The sequence below is a fragment of the Coffea arabica genome, chromosome 10e (assembly GCF_036785885.1).
Source record: "Coffea arabica cultivar ET-39 chromosome 10e, Coffea Arabica ET-39 HiFi, whole genome shotgun sequence".
NCBI lineage: Eukaryota > Viridiplantae > Streptophyta > Magnoliopsida > Gentianales > Rubiaceae > Coffea > Coffea arabica.
The window spans coordinates 5405051-5425281 of record NC_092328.1 but is presented as its reverse complement, the minus strand read 5'-3'; the positions used below and the strand labels follow the sequence as shown (position 1 = coordinate 5425281).

The window sequence follows — 20231 nt, the reverse complement described above, 5'->3', positions numbered from 1 at the left end:
AGATACGTAGGCAACGTAAACATGTTAATTACTCATTTATCATGGAAATCGATTAAATATTTACCATACCATTTCTTTCAACAACGAACGAGAGCAATGGTACTTAATGAATCAGCTGTATGGAGTTTCTATACACGTACGTTGTATAATCTGTATCAAGAACCTATGACTTCTGCAATTACATTATTCTTCTGCAACATTATTGATTATGCAGAAGTCATGCACCAGAGAATGCAGCAGAGATTCGGAGAATATGAACTCTTGTTCCTTTTAATCCCTCCCATCTCTTTAAACCATTTCAGAGTGTTGCTGCATACCACAAAGTATATTAAGTTAACCCCCAAAAAAAAGGGGGGGTCGAAGTGTTCCCCTCGAGAATCGCCTTGATTGTCCCAAAATTTTTGAGCACTTTCTGGGATTATTTTCAAATCTTCTGCTCATGACTATCCATGTAACAAATAGATGGTATCAAATTATCTCATCAGTCACCAGTTAATTGCAAGGTAATTAACTCTGTTAAATTAATAGCATCATACGTACCAAGCAAACAAATTAGTATTGATACCTAATAGCATTACATGATTAGTGCACTGGAGCTTAATAATAAAACAATAATTCATATTTTCAATTCGTCCAACTTATACTACATTACATTAGCAAATCAGAAATAATTAATGGCAATTTCAGCCGAGAATGTTAGATTGTGCAGTAATATTAGTTCTTGGAGAGTAATTTTTATTTTATTAATTACCTTCCTTTTTAATATATTTGCAATAATAATTCTTTTAATTAATTTGCTAAAATTTATCGATCATCATTGATTCTTAATCTACTACTATACATATCTTTTATAGAGCATTTATTGGTTTGGCCAAGGGGTTAAGAAAGGCCTCATGTGTTAGTTTTTTTTTATAAGGAAATTTCTATGGGCTGTTCACGTTATTATGAATAAGAAAGAATCTTCTTAATAAATGCATTAATTTTTTTTTGATATTTCGCAACTATTTACCTAACATTTTCCCTGAAAGTAAATATTACAATTCTTCCAATGACATTTATTCTTCTGTCGCCAAAATAATGTAATTCACCAATCGCCATCGTGCCAAAAGTCACAAAAAGTGTGTTAAATTTATTTATCAAATAAAAGAAAAGGAGAACCTAGTAAATCACACACATACAATTTGTTTAATTAAGAGAACTTAAAAAATATGCTATATGATTCACTTGTATACTCGATTGCTTTAATTTATCGTTTCTCTTTTTGCATTTTCTTTTATCTTGCAAGTCTTAAAACTTTATTAATGTATGTGTTCTTCTGTAAAAAAAAAAAAATTTATATTTTTCCTTCCCATTTTTTAGTTTCTGGGGGGATAAAAAAGTTCTATGTTCATAATGGCATTGTTTTGGGTTTCTTTTTAGGATTTGAAACAGACTACCTATTTATAGTTCAAAATAGGTAGTCTGTTTATTCATTTTATTCATTTACACATTTATTTCTTTACGTGAATCTTTCCAAAATTATAGTTCTTAAATGCTCAAATTCATTAATTATAATAACTTTATTCACATTAATTAATGCACATTGGCACCCGTTAGCCTAATCATTTTTATAAAAGTATAATTAATTTTAAAAAGTGGATGCACTAATTGTGATTTTATATATTCACGTAGAAAAATCTAACATTTAACCCTAAGAGATAATTTTTAACAATTTCAGCCATGAAAGTTGAAGTTTACATGGAAGTGTATCTTTCAAGTAGCTAGAAGACTGACTCAAGATGGACATAATCGATAACATTGATTGGCTATTAAGTTTTTTAAACAACACATAAATACGGGTATTAATCACAATTCAATTATATTGATTTGTTCAAATTCACTCGCTAATAAGTAGGGTTGAGCTTGTAAATTCTAAATGGGTTTAAACAGGTAACTCAATCAAACTCATATCATTGATAGATAGTGAATTTATCCGCATTACCTATTTATATCCATTTAAAAATCAAACTCAATGATTACTACATTTAGTTGAAAATTTCTAAATTAGGTACAGTGACTATATCCATCAAATATTGAACATTAATGTTGTTTCCATGTTAAGATAGTGGAAAGGAAACTTTGGGATGAATTCATGCACGAGACGAGAACAACTATAAAAATCAGACGATACAAGAGAGAGCTATGAGTAAAAATGATGGAGCCTGCAGCTTGCCAGGGCCATATGTTTAGGGCAGTAATTCTTCTGCTTTTGAGTTTGAATCCATGCCATAATGTTGCCATGGCATATGATCTTTCAAAATTCATTGGCTATGAAATCCTGAGACGTGTTCTGAAGGGACCGAATCCAGAAACTTCACCAGGTACCCCTGCAATCAACTCCCTCCCAAAAGCAAATGTTTTCGAGGTCAAGAGACCTGTTCCTTCGGGGCCAAATCCCCAGGGGCCGCCAGATTCTCCCCCTAGCTTTGATGTTAAGAGGCTTGTTCCCTCAGGGCCGAGGGCGCAAGAATCACCAGATTCTCCCCCGCCCTATGATGTTAAGAGGCTTGTTCCTTCAGGGCCAAGTGGTCAGCAATCACCTGAACCTCCCAGCCCATTCGAGGTTAAGAGACTAGTACCTTCAGGGCCAAATGTGCAAGAATCACCGGATTCTCCCCCGAGCTATGATGTTTAGAGGCTTGTTCCTTCAGGGTCAAGTGGCCAAGAATCACTTGAACCTCCCAGTCGATTCGAGGTTAAGAGACTAGTACCTTCAGGGCCAAATGTGCAAGAATCACCGGATTCTCCCCCGAGCTATGATGCTAAGAGGCTTGTTCCTTCAGGGTCAAGGGGCCAAGAATCAACTGAACCTCCCAGTCGATTCGAGGTTAAGAAACTAATACCTTCAAGGCCAAATGTGCAAGAATCACCGGATTCTCCCCCGAGCTATGATGCTAAGAGGCTTGTTCCTTCAGGGTCAAGGGGCCAAGAATATTCGAGGTTAAGAGACTAGTACCTTCAGGGCTAAATGTGCAAGAATCACCGATTCTCCCCCGAGCTATGATGCTAAGAGGCTTGTTCCTTCAGGGTCAAGGGGCCAAGAATCAACTGAACCTCCCAGTCGATTCGAGGTTAAGAAACTAGTACCTTCAGGGCCAAATGTGCAAGAATCACCGGATTCTCCCCCGAGCTATGATGCTAAGAGGCTTGTTCCTTCAGGGTCAAGGGGCCAAGAATCAACTGAACCTCCCAGTCGATTCGAGGTTAAGAGACTAGTACCTTCAGGGCCAAATGTGCAAGAATCACCGGATTCTCCCCCGAGCTATGATGTTTAGAGGCTTGTTCCTTCAGGGTCAAGTGGCCAAGAATCACCTGAACCTCCCAGTCGATTCGAGGTTAAGAGACTAGTACCTTCAGGGCCAAATGTGCAAGAATCACCGGATTCTCCCCCGAGCTATGATGCTAAGAGGCTTGTTCCTTCAGGGTCAAGGAGCCAAGAATCAACTGAACCTCCCAGTCGATTCGAGGTTAAGAGACTAGTACCTTCAGGGCCAAATGTGCAAGAATCATCGGATTCTCCCCCGAGCTATGATGCTAAGAGGCTTGTTCCTTCAGGGTCAAGGAGCCAAGAATCAACTGAACCTCCCAGTCGATTCGAGGTTAAGAGACTAGTACCTTCAGGGCCAAATGTGCAAGAATCACCGGATTCTCCCCCGAGCTATGATGCTAAGAGGCTTGTTCCTTCAGGGTCAAGGGGCCAAGAATCACCTGAACCTCCCAGTCGATTCGAGGTTAAGAGACTAGTACTTTCAGGGCCAAATGTGCAAGAATCACCGGATTCTCCTCCTGCATTTAAGGTTAAGAGGCTTGTTCCTTCAGGGCCAAGCGCTCAAGAATCACCTGATGCTCCGCCAAAACCCGAAGCTTTTGTTTTTTCTCAATCTAACAGTTTTGAGCAATCTCCTCCAGGATTATAGATAGGAACAGGGTGAATTAGATATATAACATGATTCAACAATTGTTTTAAGGAGATGCATTAGGCTTTGAATTGTGTAACTGCTTCATTTGTCAACAGTGAATCTACTATACGGGAAGATTAGGACCTTGCAATTAGCTTCTGCAAATTTTTATGAAGGATCTATAACTTTCATCCACATGTCAAAATAGTTGACGAGTCGCCTGCCTTGACTAGGGAGCAAAGGTGTCAAGTCTGCTCTGACGTTGTACTCGTGTACAAACAAACAATTGGAGGAAATCAACCATGCATTAGGCTCTACAGTTATACTTCTGGAGATCAATTACCAGGAAACAATAATCGAACATCTGGGAAGAAAGTTCAACAATCGAACATCTAAATCTCCATCCCTAATTTAACACAAGAAAAAGAAAGTGCAAATCCTATGTTCCAGTCTAGTTGTAGAGGTAACTCCGCATATCCTCGCAATTAAACCATGAAACAGGAATAAAGAAGAAGAAGTATCCAAGCATAAAACAGAAAGTATAAGGAGAAAAAACATATAAACCCAGTATTGTTCTAGATCTTGTCCTGTGATTCTTAGCTGAGAATCAGTGAGAGTGGGGCAGTCTCTTACACATATGAATTCCTTTAATTAACTAAGATCAAAGATAAGTTCATAGCACTAACAAAATCCATTCTCCAAAGATTGTTCTGATCGATATAAACCAAATGATGAATCAAGCCATCCTTCAACCATTGCCTGATCAAAATAATGTTTGAACTGTTTCTTAGCATCCGGTACATCCAAAGCTAAGTCATCAAGAGATTCAGCCACTCTCATGAACCCCTTCGTCATCTGGTTCATGGTTATTAGTCCCATGCTAAAACACTCTTTAAGCAGACCCCACAACCTATCATTATTCTTCTTCTCCATAATAATCACCAGTGATTTCTTAACAACCTCGTGGTGAAAAAATGGCATCCCTAACTCCTTAATGCACCTGCAAGCTTCCCTTGTGTCCCCTCCAGACTCATATTCTTCAAGCAACTTTCCTATTTTGTCCTTGACATCTTCAACTGCCCACCCATTTCTGCTGCTTCCTCCACCACCCCAGCACCTTAAAATCCGCTCCCCAGAAAGTCGAGCCTTCAGCAAGGACTTTGCCATTTGAGTAACTTTATTGCAGATTGAGCCTGACCCCAAAAATTGATTTTCAATATCCTCCAAGTTTTGTGGTGCTAAGACTTCATCTACCTCTGCCCGGGCCAAGAACAGTGCTAGATCCTCAACGACAACAGGATTGTCTAGGGCCGTGTCATCTGCAGATTCTATCAACATCACAAATCCAGTCACAACGTCATCAGCTGGAAAACACAAGGACGATAACAAAACAGAAGCCATTTCTTTCTCTCTATTTTTCCGATCCATGGCTAAAGTAATTAGCTTCTTGACAAATATCGCATTCAGTTCTCCTGAAGAGGAGCTGTTTGCTGATTCCAGACAGTGAATTACTTCTGAAATATCACCAGAGAGAAAATACTCCTGAATTATTGACTGGGCCTTCACCTTGAAAGCTTTTACAACACCGTCTCCTATTGTTTGCTTTCCAGGCTGCAGCGACAGGGCTGACAAAGAAGAGGCACACAGCCAACCTTCTGATGCTGCCTTGGAAATCAATGACTGCAATATCCTTTTAGCATTCGGAATGTCGAGTGACAAGTCATCTACATTGTCTATGATTCTACCAAATCCCTTTGAAATTTGGCTTGAATTAATAAGACCTTCTTCAGCAGCTGTCTTCAGCAAGTCCAGAAGGTAGCTTTCAGCATGCTGCTTTTCCATTGCCATTATAATAGCTCGTTTGACTATCTCATGGTGAAAAAAAGGCACATTCAAATCCTTGATGCATCTGTAAGCCTCTTTCTTGTCACCACTTGATACGTATTCAGTCAATAGATTGTTAATTCTGCTTTTGAAATCTTCAGCCGTATTATTCTTGTTTCCTGCCCAACGCCGGCCTATGCTATCTGTATGCAGAGGGGCTGACAAGTAACTCTTCTGAGCTCGTTTGATGACAAGACATCCCTTTGAGTCATTAGGCAAGGACGCAAATGCCTTTGTCAAGAATGCAGGAGGAAGTATCTCATCAACTACTGCACGAGCTAGAAACAATGCAAGAACATCAATTGCATCTGGTATATCTACAATCAAGTCATCAGCAGCCATCAATAGCCTAATGAAACCTTTGTACATTTGTTGAGGATCAATAATGTCAGCATAAAGTGAGGATAAGAGAACAGCAGCCATTTCTTTCTCTTTATCACGCCTATCCATTGCAATAGAGATGAGCTTTTTGACAAAATAAAAATCATAGTTTGGCATTCCAAGTTCTCTTAATTCATTGGCTGTTGAGGTGATATCATCAGTGGCAAAATATTCCTCGATTATTATGGTCGCCTTCTTTTTGTACTCCTCAAATGATGTATTTACTTTTGTAGCAAATGACTGCTCATTTTCCTGAAACCAAGAATTTCATTTCATGATTGGCATCAAGAATTTCACGATTACTTGCAAAACACTACTAGTGGACTGAAGAGTGGAGACAGAGAACAGAATTTGACCTACAATATAATATGCAGCCTTATGAAGGCGGTTACCTCAGTGCTACTGTAATTTGGATCATTTGGGTCAAGGACATGGCCATCATCCGTATCAAGTAGTCCCCCCCATGTTCCTTTTCCTCCACAACCACCTGCGTGATCCGAAGTATGAAGGGAACAACTTTAAGCATGCTTTAAAGCCTAATTTCTTTAACAAGTGTCTAACCAATAGAAGCCGCATATATTAATTGATCACAAAACAAATAATCCAGAACCAAGCAAGAGAGAAATAACAAATGCTATTGTAAATGTCTAATGCACTACTAAAATCACCCAAGTGATTTGCCACATGCAAAAAAAAAAAAAAAAAAGGTTTTCAGCAGGTTTTCATTCAAATTATACTGTAAAAATTCAAAAATATTGCCCTCAAGTTATGAACTCATGATTCAACTTAGAACGCCAGAAAAAATTATGTCCCAACCTTTCTTTGGACGGCCATCTCCTTTAGAATGTGACTGTCTCAGATTTTTGAGTGGACTTTTCTTGCCTGTCCCATGCTTACCATGAGGAGATCTAGGAGAATTAGGTGATCGTGGTGAACTTGGAGATTTTGGAGACCTTGGAGATCGTGGTGACCTTCGAGATGTGGATATCTGCAAAGTGGAAAGAGATAAAAGATCTACACTCTCCGAAGCTGATTGGTGTTGTTCCCGGTGCTTCTTTGACATATTCCCATCGCTGAAGTCCATCAGGGTGAGTTCTGATTGCACTAACAACTTGAGAGAACCAAGTCGACTTGCAGCGTATATAAAGCTAGCAAACGTTCAACTTGATTTCAGAATCTTGAAATCAGAGGTAGTTTGAGTATCTCCTGAGAAAATAGGAAGCTGAGTCTTTGGAATGTCTGACTTCACTTAGGCTGTGATTAAGGTGAAGATTACAATAATTACAGGAAGTAGTTGAGAAAATTGATTTAGCACCAGTGACGGGCGTAGTCCACTGCCGGAATGGCGTGAAAGCCGGGCTCCCTGGAATCCTGAAATTAACAGACATTATCAACATCAGAAGCACTTGCTAGACTCGTGCAGTTTCTAGCTGATAAATGGCAAGAAAAACTGATGCTAAATTAAGCATTTGTATGCTGCATATTGTTTACTATCACGTCCTCTATGAGTTCTCATATTCAGATCCACCTTTAAATGATCAATGAAATCAAACACCTAATGACTTCAGGGCAAAAAATGAGGAGAAAAATATCGGGAAGTCGATTTCTTGCACATCCACTTCTTCTTCATTTCCTCTTCTCTTGTTTTCTCAACCTCCCCTGCTTCTCCTGTACTACATTACTAAAATTTCACCACTCTTCCCTCCTCCATATCTGTAATTTGTATCCTTAGATTAAGAAAAGAAAATGAGACCAAAAAAAAAAACAAAAAAGGTGTATATCGAGCGCATCAACTGTTTAAATTTTAAAGCATAATCATGTTCCAGAATTCAGAATAGCAGTGCTAATGTTTTCGTCAAGGCACTGCTTTTTCTCCAGTCCAATCACACAGTATTGCATACACATAAAACAGCGCAGCCTTTCCCCTGAATACTGCTGTTTGATAGAAATGGATGAAATTAGATTTTATCCTTTCTTGTTTCTTCTTAACAGCAGTCTTATTCGAACCTTTTTACTTCCTACCAAAAGAATCCTTCTTTCACTGTTTTTTTAGAAGAAATTATGCTGTAACGAATAATGCATCAAACTTCTCGGAAAGGAAATCGTGCACAAAAAATTCCAAGAAAATACTACCTGGGATCCACCAAAAACATACGTGTTTTATACTTTCTCAAAATTCGAGAAGAAAACAAAAGTATAACTTCCAAAATTAGAGTCACAATTCAAGTTTGCCATGAAGAAAATGAGCACGGACAAATAGTATAGTAGGAAAAGAAAAGGAAGCTCACCAATTCAAATGGGCTTCGTGCAAAGAATGCAAAACCTTAGTTTCTTTCTGGTAAAATTTTGGAGAATTGTCTTGTCTAGTTTAGGACAGTGTAGAGTTCTGTCACAAATTATTTGTTTGACAGGTTTATTCATTGGGGTTCAAGAAAGTTGTTTTAGGCATCTCGGTGGGAGTTATGAAACGGTCGTTGGAATCAGTCGGGGTGTCCTACCTCTTTCGTTTCATCCGACGGACGAGAGAGCACTTTGGGAATGGCCTTTGAAACGTTACGCCCGGGAAACTCGATGGTCAAAGCAACTGAAACGGTAATTGAGCTCTACACTTGGCTATAAATTAATGCCCTTCTTCACGAATTAATAAGGCAAATGCTTGGTTGTGCCCCTTCTTCACAAATCATGGAAGGCCAAGTATTTGCCATTAATAAACCTCTGCGAAATTAAATAAGCAATAGAATATCAACTAATCTATCAGACTATCAATCCTATTTCCCAATAGTAATTAGTACTAACTGATAGAATATCAATCAATCAATTAGAGTATCAATCCTAATTTACCCTAAAAAATTATTAGCCATCATCATATCATTAAGATTTCAATCAAGTTATTTTATGTCTCTAAAGAAACAAGTCTCTTTTTTTTTTTTTTTTTTTTTGGCCATCAATCTACTCCTAAACTAGTTTGGCGTGTAAAGAGGAGCACAGAGCACTGCTACACACTTTCTTTTAGATTTTAACATAGGTGCAAGAGTTTGAATAGAAATTTGAAAACTTTGCTTTCTTTTTCAAAATCTATTTTTTCTTGTTCTTGGTCTGAAAATAAAGAAAAAGCAATTCCGTGACATGTGGCCAAAATTTATATAACACTCCTATAAATCAATTTTCTGGATGCATAAAGTTGAAAAAATAATTTGCAAGATAAATAAGTTTGATATGTAATACAAGTATATTCTCTATTTTAAGTGCTTAAAGACATTTTTTTTTTACAATATTCTAGTGATGTACACAACTACTACAAGATTGTTAAGTTTAGGTTTTCTAAAAATAAGTCATCAAACACACATTATGATACATAAGTTAATTTGATCCATGACATCGTTCATAGAAAAGGCATTATAATATCTAAATTGAATGCCCCCAAAAAATAAAATAGTGGAATTCTATAACTAGAGAGAAATCAAAAGGCTCAACGTGGTATGAATTTTCTTGAATAATCTTCAAATGATTTTTCAGAAAGAAAAAAAAAAACCTTCAAATGCTGTGTCAAATTTTAAACAATAATACATCAATTTTGAATTATGTGCTATTAGAAGATATTTCAAAATGATCAATGCAACCACGCCTTTCTGCCACTGACCCAAAGGCGTAAAGTATCTCAGCGCTACAGGTCGCGTCTTCTATGCTCCATCCTTGAGCCGCGAAATACGTATAAGCTTTATGCGCCAGTTTTCAAACATTTTGAAAAGCCTACTTCCGGTACTCTGTTGTTGACTTCTTGTTCTGCATAGAGGCATTTTCTTGTAAACATATCGTCGAACACTTGAACTTCAAAAGATAGCAGTCACAGCAACATGCGATGGATCTCGCAAACTCCGACTCCGATGTGGACCTCATCAGCTCTCTACAAGCACAGCTCCACTCTCTCCAGAAAAGAGTCAAGGTACCCAGAAGTCAGAATACTAATTGATTGCTCTTTTTTGCTGTTCTTTTTCCTATTTTGTGTCTAATATAAGTGTCTGCAACATGTAAAACTCAGGAGTTAGAATCAGAAAAGGCTAAGTTGTCGTTATTGCTATCAAATTGCCATTGTCAAAAGGTTTGCTTTACTTTAACAATCCTCTTTTCTTTCTCTCTTTCTTTTTTTCCCACTTGTTTCTGTATATAGGTGAATATTTTAAGTGGGATTTTTTTTAATGACTTTGCAGGGGCAGGAAAATGTTAATGCTAGTGCTGTAGCTGAGGAGTTAGAGGAATTAAAAATAGAGGGTGACTTAGCAACCTACAAAGGGAGAACGAAGAAAGATTCAGGTTTCTGCATTTTAAGTTTGAATAATACTCTTTTTCCTCTTCCTAGTTTCTGTGATTATTCATTGTAATAGATGATATTTCAAAATTATCACGGTGAAATGCATTACATTGTTAGCTAAAATATAACTGCCTCCCAGTGAAACTAGTCTGCAGTTCTCCATTGTGGAAATTAAGCACTGAAATCCAACTCATTGTCCTAGTTACATCCTTAAACAGGGAAGTAAAGGAGTCTTTAGCAGGAATATTCATGTTCAATTGCATAGTGGAACTTTAAACGGGGCTTTTTTTTTTTTTTTGTACCTCAATAAATTAGGATGCATTGGCCCTCTTTTGCATGTTTGGCAGTGTGATGAAATGTTATCCTTCTTCAATAAGATTTGATTCAATATTTGGGCACAGGTCCCCAGACAAGTGGTGTGCGTCAATTCCCCAGGAGATATGTTGCTTTAAAAGTTATGTACCTTGGTCAGAGGTATGAGTTCCAGGGATGGATATAACTCGATGCTTATTTCATTTCTTCTATTAAAACAAAAACATAAGAGCACACATATTTACAGGAGACCTTTTTCTACTATTCCCTTGTAAAGCTATCACAAGCTATACTTTCATGTTTTTCATAGTCAATCTTATTGGTACATCTGCAGTCTAAAGTTGTGTCAAGCGGTTTTAAGAATCGATTTCACGTCCATACAATGATTGATGAGTTATTGCTGGAAATTGTCTAAATGCTTGGCTGAACTAAAAAGGAACTAGTCATTTACAAGTGTATTTTTGTTAGATCTGGTGTGGTGCACTTTACCTTAAATTTTCTCTTACCTACCATATAGGAAGTATACGTAATAGTATGTTTGTATATAAGCAATGGATTGAACACAACTATTTGACATGCTTCTTTTAGGTTTTATGGTTTTGCTTCAGAGGCACACATGGATCCAACTGTGGAGGTGTGTTCACTAGTTTTTCTAGTCATTCTCCTCATTTCAACAGCACTTGATGATTCATGTTCCTTAATTGACATTGTCATATTTCTATCCATGAGTCAAGTCATTCTTTTTTTTCTCATCTTCTTTCGTCATTCTTTCTTTTGCTGCTTTTATTGCATTTATTGTCATTGATAGATTATTAATTTGGGAAGGTCTGGGAAGATGAGATATTGAATTGTCAACGCGTGATTGCTGTGGGATGGTTTAATTGCATATTGTCTTTACTATTTTACAGCAAATAATTGAAAGATGATGGGTGTTTCCTTCCTTTTTCCAAGTTTTGCACTTCATACCCTTTGTGGTCCACTGTAGAATCTTGAGTTCCACTCAGTGCAAAGAAAGATTGATTTCTAATAATATTCATAATGATTGGGGTGGTTATCCCAAGTATGGTTCTTCTGAAATATGCTCTATGTTGGCAATTGTTCCCTGTTAAAACAACTGTGAAATTGCTTTTTCATATAGAAGTGTTCTGCTGCCATTTGAGGCCAATTATGCTGCATGTTTGAACTAGAATTTGGATCTATCAATTGTTAAGAGTAGAAAAGGCTGTTTTTTGTGCTGCATTTCTCCTTTTCCTTTAGAATTCTTTCCTGATATTTTCCACTTATGCACACTTTGGGAAAGAAACTACTTGATAGACAATATTGGATTGTGGTTTATATGTAGTAGTTAGCTTTTGAATTTTCTGATTTTACAGTCTGAAATTTTTAGAGCTCTTAAGAAGACAAATCTCATTGATAGAGTAGACAAGAAGGAACTACAATACTCAAGATGTGGTAGAACAGACAAAGGAGTTTCTTCTACTGGGCAAGTATGTTGTCAATCCTTTTGCTCCATCTGTTGCTATGATTCTGTGAATGAGACTCGAGCTGTCTCAAAGCACTTTGTTCTTGTATAGCTGTCTTCATATTGTCTGACCATTTTAAGTTTTAGAATGCTTGAAGTTAGCTGTTAGTAACAGATAGCTGCATTCCAGTGTGGTAAATGGAAGATTAGCAAAATATTTCATCTAAATAGTCACACAAATAATGTGAAAACTACTTTATATTTCCCCTCTTTTGCCAGTCCCACCCCCAACACCCCCCCCCCAACAAAAAAAAAAGGAAAATAACAAGAAAAAGGAGAAAGGAAGAAATTATCTATTTTTCATTTGGCTGGCCACTTCACAGGTCAATCAGCTTGACAGAAATATTGTTGGCTCTACATCAGACTTTTTTGTAAAGAATACTGTATATAGTTAACATTTGTAGTTCATCTCCTGATCTGAATAAAGTTCGACATCTTTGATTGACAATTTTTTTTTTCCCCTGGAAGACCTCTCTCTGTTTTATTTCTGTATTCAACTACTCATCCAATTTCTCTTGGTTGGAAGGTGGTATTCCACTTAATTGTTCTACTCGTTGAAAGCTCAAAGTAAATGGATGCAGGTAATTGCTCTGTTTTTACGGTCAAACCTGAAGCAAACAAGAGGGAACACTGAATATGCTGGAGATATTTGGCCGGAAGAATCATGTGGTCAGCTTTTATTTTTATGTATCAGAAAGAATAGTCTTTGCTTTCGATCGTACCTCAGAATCAAGTTTTTAGAAGATAGTTATGTTATTTTCTTTGTTTTGAAGGTAAGTTCTACCTTTTGGGTGTGTCAAAATAGTGTCAAATTTAATAGAATGAAGAGTTTTACTCGTAAAAGATAGATATAGGTTTTTCATTTATGCAATGATTTCTTAATGCCACCTTAGTTTGAAGTCTTAATGTCAAACTGTTGATGTCCTTTCTAGCTATATATGTTTCCTTGCCAGTTAATATGCATTTCTAATGATTAATAAACAGGAGAAATGGACTATGTTGGCATAATTAATAAAGTCCTTCCAAAAGATATTCAAGTTATGGGTTGGTCTCCTGCTCCAGTTGATTTCAGTGCAAGGTCATAACAGCTCAGCAAAGCTCGCTCTCTTCTCTCTCTTTCTGATGGAAGCTATGGTCTACACTTTTATGCTTATTTTTATTAAAAAAAAATTATCCTCATTTGGAAGATGTCAAGTTGAAGGGCTTCATTGCATGATAAGGATTTCTGAGAATTCAAATAAGTTGCAACTATTTATTTACCTTGTTGAGTACATTATGAACAGGCACATGAAAACAGCAACATTTCCCATGCTTTGCACGGGTGAGATAGTATGGTGACCAATATAAAAGAGATGAAATATGAGGCCTGCACATTAGCTCCTATATGTGGATAGCCATTGCCTGAATAGGTCTTCACTTCTTATGTCCATTCTGTGGCTATAACAGCACCCACACGATTGGATGATTCGGAATGTATATGGGCATTAACTCCATGTTTCATGATGCAACAAAGTTAGGGGTGCCAGGATTTCACTATGTTGCATGAGATGAAGGGTGGAGAACTAATTGGCTGAATGTTATGCTTATTGTGGTCCCTTAAGGCCTAAACATAATAGTGCAGAAGGTTTAATTAGCTTTACTTAAGAAGAGGGTTAAAATTTCGGGATTTCCTATTCTTGTTCTTGCCTTCATTTCTCCTCTTTTTATTTGTCTATTTTTTGTTTTGCGTGTGGGGGAGATAAGAGGGAGTTGTGTTTCTTTTCTTGTCATTTTTGGTTTGGACCAATTCCAAGGACAATAATATCCATCCTTGAATGGTAATTTGCTTATCTCAAGGAATTTTAAACTTGACAATATATTGGACTCTACACCAACATGCTTGCCCAATTTTCTCTGATTATTTCTTTGGTGCTGTTCTCCAGGTTCAGCTGTTTAAGTAGACAATATAAGTACTTCTTTTGGAGGGATAATCTTAATATAATGGTGTGCCTTTTTCTTGAATCCAAATTCTGAGACTTAATTGAGCTGTTTGCTCCCTGTGCTGGATATATACTGGAAGGATTATGAATATGTTTCCCAATACCATGTTTTACTAGGCAATGGAGACTGCTGGGAAGAAATTTCTTGGTGAACATGATTTCCGAAACTTTTGCAAGATGGATGCGATTAATGTACACAATTTCAGACGTTGCATCACGCTATTTGAGATTTCCCGTTGCAGTGAAAGGTTGTGTACTCTTAACTCTTTTGACTGTTTAACCTGTGGCTCTCACCTCTTTTTTTTTTGTAGTAGAATGTAAAGTATATTTGTTCTCATCAACTTGATATTAATTTTGCATGGTACAAGATTTTTGTTCTATACTTCATTTGCTTGATTGGTTGTCGAGTATTTTCTTTGAGTTATACTTCATCCATATGTAAGAAATGATATTAATTCCATAGAACGATGAAACATGTGCTGTCTTTGAAGCTGAGTGTATATGAAAACCTGTATGCATTTGAGTCTGAACTCCAACATAGTATGAAAAGGGAAAGATGGAATGTAAAAATTGTCCACTTTTACTTCAAATTCATACATTCTGTGGTGCTCTGTAGTTGAGTTCTGTCCACTCAATTTAACCATTTAGTCACCTCAGTCAAGCTCGGCTTATGAAAAAAAAGATAAAATGAAATAGAGCTTGGCCTTAGAAAACTTGAGTGAGTTCCAGGAACCTTCAAAGGAGTAACTTATGGGTGAACTTTATGGAGTGGAAGGGTGCACCTGGAAATTGCCCCTCATTTTGCTCTTTTCTCCTTCTGAGGGAGAAAATAGAGTAGCTTTTGAGGGGAAGGAGAAATCAATTGCACTGCCTAAGGCATTCTGAAAATACATCAAGAAAGGTATTGCGCTAAATGTGGAGATATTTGAAAGAAAATATTCTTATATAAAGAAATGAGATTAGTATTTTTAACTAAAGGTATAGCTTAATGTCATTTTCTCAGCTAGAAGAACCTTATTCATCCCACCTTTCGAAATGAAAAAAATATCACTTTGATACATGTAAAATTGCAGTGCCTAAGGCATTCTGAAAATACATTAAGAAAGGTATTGCAATAAATGTGGAGATATTCGAAAGAAAATATTCTTATTTAAAGAAATGAGATTAGTATTTTTAACTAAAGGTATAGCTTAATGTCATTTCCTCAGATAGAAGAACCTTATTAGTCCCATCTCCTTTGGAAATGAAAAATATTACTTTGATACATACAAAATTGGTACCCTCAGATTGATTGGATTTGGCTTCTTGAAGGTCTTGAAGGAACCTTTTAAGATTATATTGCTATCAGAAGTAGCAAATTCATGTGTGGAATTTTAGTTTGGCTATCTATCCTTTTGTTTCAAAGTCACTGGCATTGTATAATTTTAAGTCTTGTTACATTGAGTGAGGCTTCACTTCTTCCTCTATAGTTTGGATGAATTCACCTTTTATGTCCATCCCTGTACTCCCCTTGGCAAACCACTCAAATACCGAATGTAAACTTAAATAAGATATGTGTGTGTGGAACATTTATTTTGCTCATTAGAGTCCTTAACTGAGAGTTAAGCTCACAATTGTTTTCTTAGTTCTGGTGCCTATCCACAGACCTTGTGTCACATTGACTGTTGTCCCCATGATTTTGCAGTTTTGAGGACAATGAACTCTGGGCGATAAAAATTAAAGGTAGTGCTTTCCTGTGGCACCAAATCCGATGCATGGCTGCTCTACTATTTCTGATCGGAGAAGGCCTTGAAACTCCTAATGTGCGTAAAAACATGCAGTGTGAAAGTCATGAATTTTCTTAAATCTCAAATGGTGCTGGTGATAGTATGATGTGGTTTGAGTCTGATGATGGGATTCAGCAGGATACACTGAGTTCCATTGTCAAACCTTTTATAAGTAGAAGGCATTCTGACAGCATTATCTTGTAGGTTATAGATTTATTACTTGATACTGAGAAGACAACAAGGAAACCTCAATACACAATGGCTGCAGAAATTCCACTAGTTCTTCAATCTTGTGAATTTGAAGGTCTTAGATTCATTTGTTCATCAGGTACTTGAGGCCTACTAGTTTTATTGTTTGATACTTATGCAGCTAGAGCTGGAATTCTTTATGCTGGATTAGCTTTACATCATCAGCTACTTGAGGACTACTTGTTTTATCTTTACTTATATGCAACTACTGCTGGACTGTTTTATGCTAATTCAGCTCCAGTTAATACATTTTGTGTCATACTCGTTCATGTTCAAGTGCGTTATTGCAGCTTGGCAACTTAACGCTAAAGAGTATGTTCTGTCATTTGTAGTATTTTGTTTCTGCATTGCTGAACCAAGGCATATTGTCACATCTAAAAGAAATCCGAGTGTGAAACTTTTCACTTTTACTTGTCTGCAATAAGGTGCTTTAAACATAACTCATTTTCAGTTGAACTACTGATGATGGCCGACGATGTACTTGGTTTTAAAATTTATTTACCCTCATCACCGTTGGTGTTGGTAATTTTGTTTGCTTAGCATGAAATGTTTCTTTTAGGTGCTAAACAAGCTTTGGCTGAGCACTTGAAGAAGGAATGCCTTAATTACAAGCTTCAAGCTGCAATATATGATGAGGCTTTGCAGAGCTGTTCCCTTATTGAAACTGGTTTGATTTTAGTAACCCTCTTACTTCCTCTTCCCTAATAACAACTCCAAACCGTGGTTATATTACTTGGTTAACTTTCATTTTTCAGATGACAGTTTGCTGAATACTGTTAGATTGAAACATAGGAAAGCTGTCTATGTTCCCATCATGTCAAGGCCCACCGAACGTAAGTTCCATTATCTCCCAACCTGTAGCATAGTCTGCCACTTTAAAGTTATTATTTTAGTGGATAATATGGTCGCTTGAATTGACTTGGCACCTTCTTTCCTTGTGCAATTTGAGCACTTCTGATTCATTGCTGGAAAGAGAAACAAGAATAAAAACCAGCCTAGTTTTTTAAAAGCCAAATCAATACAATAGAAGGAAGACTATTGGTTAACATGGATGCGAGTTTCAAAATAACCCCTGGGTATCTTATATAACCTCTTTGCGCTTCAACGGAATATCTGACTTTATTAGAGGAAAAGAATGCATTTGACATTTAAGTTTCCACCTTTTTTCTCTGCGCATATTTGTGTGTCTACACACCTATTTGACAATTAAACCTAGACTTATTTATCATTTCTATCAAGTTTATTTGGAGGGATATGCGTTCATGATGTCAATAACTGAAAAATTCATCAAAGATCTTTGTTTCATAATGCGGCGTATGCTTATTGTGCAGTGGATCAACCAGTCATCCCTAGCTTCACCCACCCAAATATACTAACTTAAAAAAAAAAAAAAAAAAGGTTGAAAAGACTAAACAATTTTCAACATATAGATGCATAAACATGTAAACTTTATTTTAGTGGTTTTAGCCATTCTATCAGAAAATGGAAGTAAGGTGACTTCTTTGGTTATATGGCTGGCACAAATCTTGAGTAGCATCCTGAGTTCATGCTAATCTGTACAATGCCAATCCAGTTGAACATATGTCAATCTGAACACTAATAAGCTAACCAGTTGTTTTCATTCTTCTTTTATAAGCCATCTTCTAGTTGACAAGTTAAGCTAATATTCTTGCATACACTCTATTATTGACCTATGACAAAATATTTCTTTGCATGCGCCTCTCTCCGTTTTCGCATGATGTTAGTTGTATATGCTTTGTGCTCGAAGTTTTTTTGTTGTTGCTTTGAACTAATACTACAGAAACATTTTCAGCTTCCTATGAAGAGCGGCGTGCTAAATTTAGCACTGCAGGTAAAACATGAGGGTAGAAGTTTAGCAGACTCACAGGCACGCACACACACTCCCCCCGCCAACCTATTCCAGACTGCAGAATTTCAAGCGTTCGCTCGTGTTTCCTTTTGCTAGTTTTGGTTATCCTGTTGTCGTAACAGTAACTTAAAAAAGAGTACTTCGAATTTCTAATGCCTTTGGTGCCAAATGTATACTCTTTGTTGTCAAATCTGCATTCTTGTCAGAGAGTTAAAGTCGAACTTGGGCGAAGCGGGCAAGCTACCTAAAATTCCGTAGGCAGTGTGTGTCATCTACAGGTATTCTGATCCTCTTGCAGCTAGATAAGTACACCGAACAAGCAGCTGCTGCTTCTCCTAATGCTTGTTTTGCATCCAGTACTTTTAATTGCTGCTATTAAAATGATTTTTTTTTTAAAAAAAAAAAACTTGTGCGGTTACAAGTGATTAGCAGTTCTTGTACCATTAGTCAAGTATTTATTTTCATCAAATTTAAATTTTCTCTTAAAAGTTAAATTTCAGGGTTTGTTTTGTTATCAAGATTTGCACAAAAAAAAATATTGAAATTTTGTTTTGCCTTTTTATCATAAACACAATTTTCAACTACTTTTTTATCATATTATAAAAAGTGTTATAGTAATTATTTCAAATAAATATTTCAGACAATCTCCTATCCAAACGGAAGAGGGGCAGGAACTTTGCTTCATGGCTAAAATTTGATTAAAAAAAATTGTACGATTCAGATCTCATCTTGTTTCTCTTTTTAATAATATGCGTGGAACTCATAAATTTTTATTTTAAAATTACACGTTGTTCAAAATAAATCATATCATATGCAAACACAAAATGTTTGATGGATGTGCACTTTTAGCGGTCTTAAACAACTTTGCGACGATGACTAGTCCGATGACAAGTCAAGGTAACATAAACAGCACCTGGCATCTGCCTCAGCAAATGTCCCATTTCTTTTGGACACAAGTCCAACAAGATAACACTTCAAAAGAAAGGTGTGGTTTGAAAGCCTCTTCGTCTCATTTTCAACCATTGCTTATTCCATGGTCACTCATTGACAACGCTCACCTCCATAACAGCTATCATATCTTTGCTTAAAAGTAGAGCCAATAGGTCCCAAAACAGCTCACCGTCACCCAATGTTGGCCGTGGATTGATGATAACTGGCACGAGGGTTCACACATGACCTTAGCCAAAAGCCATTAACATAAATGGTGGTTATAATAATTTCCAACTATACTGTACAAGTACTTATAATAATTTTGATTGAAATGATTATCGTTTGACCAGCTACAAATTGTTTTTTTTTTTTTTTTTAACTTGCAACGTTACCAATTAGATTAGCTAATCAATGCATCACTTTTGCTAAACATTGACTAGAGTGCTCTGTACAATCGAAGTAACATTTTAAAAAAAATGCTCGTTGTTTCACTTTTAAAAGGAAAAAAAACTTGCATGGTAAGTTGATTATTAATATTAAAAATCAAGAAGGAAATTTATTTTGTTAAATTAACTATTATGTTTAGATCGCCATTTTTCTCCAAAAATCTATATGTTTTTCATGAAAATATTTTTTCAATCACCTTTTTTCCTCACTCACATGTATTAAATCATTATAATATTTTTTTTTAAAAAAAAAACTCCAAAAAATGATAATATTTTTCTGAAAAGTGAAAATTAAAATTCTCAGGGAAAGAAAGAGAAATAAAATCAGAACCAACATCCAAACCAAATATGATTCTCCTAAGTAGGAAGAAAAATGAATAAAAAGAAGTTCAAGAATTTCCATTATAATCAACAGGGGTCCAAATGTCCAATAACTAGGCTGAAGCTGGCTCTCTTTGCAACCTTCTCAAGTAATCAAAGCAGCATTCTCTCCTACGGGTGTGCATCGAATTCGAAATCAGTAATTCGGAAGTTTGAATTCGGAATTTTTCGAAATTTTGGCATTTGATAATTCGATCGAATTCGATTTCGAATTCACCAATTCCGAATTCGGAAAAATTCACCACGTAAATTTCGATTTCACCG

At 36.5% G+C, this 20231-nt stretch overlaps 2 protein-coding genes across 3 annotated transcripts; one reads left to right on the top strand and one right to left on the bottom strand.

Moving 5' to 3' along the window:
• Positions 1–4301: 4301 nt before the first annotated feature.
• On the bottom strand, positions 4302–8851 carry LOC113711042 (MA3 DOMAIN-CONTAINING TRANSLATION REGULATORY FACTOR 2-like). 2 transcript variants are annotated; one of them, XM_072066861.1, is made up of 5 exons: positions 8492–8851; positions 7519–7574; positions 7020–7409; positions 6596–6690; positions 4302–6455 (listed from the first exon to the last, which is right to left on the bottom strand). In XM_072066861.1, exons 3-5 carry the CDS (start codon positions 7285–7287, stop codon positions 4620–4622), a joined length of 2199 nt encoding a protein of 732 aa, XP_071922962.1. In that variant the 5' UTR covers positions 7288–7409; positions 7519–7574; positions 8492–8851; the 3' UTR covers positions 4302–4619. The 2 variants fall into 2 exon arrangements, with proteins under 2 accessions (XP_071922962.1, XP_027089977.1); XM_027234176.2 differs by having other exon boundaries at positions 7020–7574.
• A 1083-nt stretch (positions 8852–9934) lies between these two features.
• Positions 9935–18431, top strand: LOC113711772 (uncharacterized). The gene is made up of 15 exons (XM_027234971.2): positions 9935–10146; positions 10243–10302; positions 10412–10514; positions 10914–10986; positions 11413–11458; positions 12198–12311; positions 12928–13015; positions 13331–13424; positions 14269–14329; positions 14443–14573; positions 16010–16127; positions 16296–16419; positions 16900–17007; positions 17096–17173; positions 18154–18431. The coding sequence occupies exons 1-15, from the start codon at positions 10063–10065 to the stop codon at positions 18201–18203; spliced, it is 1332 nt and encodes a 443-aa protein (XP_027090772.1). The 5' UTR covers positions 9935–10062; the 3' UTR covers positions 18204–18431.
• Positions 18432–20231: the final 1800 nt, after the last annotated feature.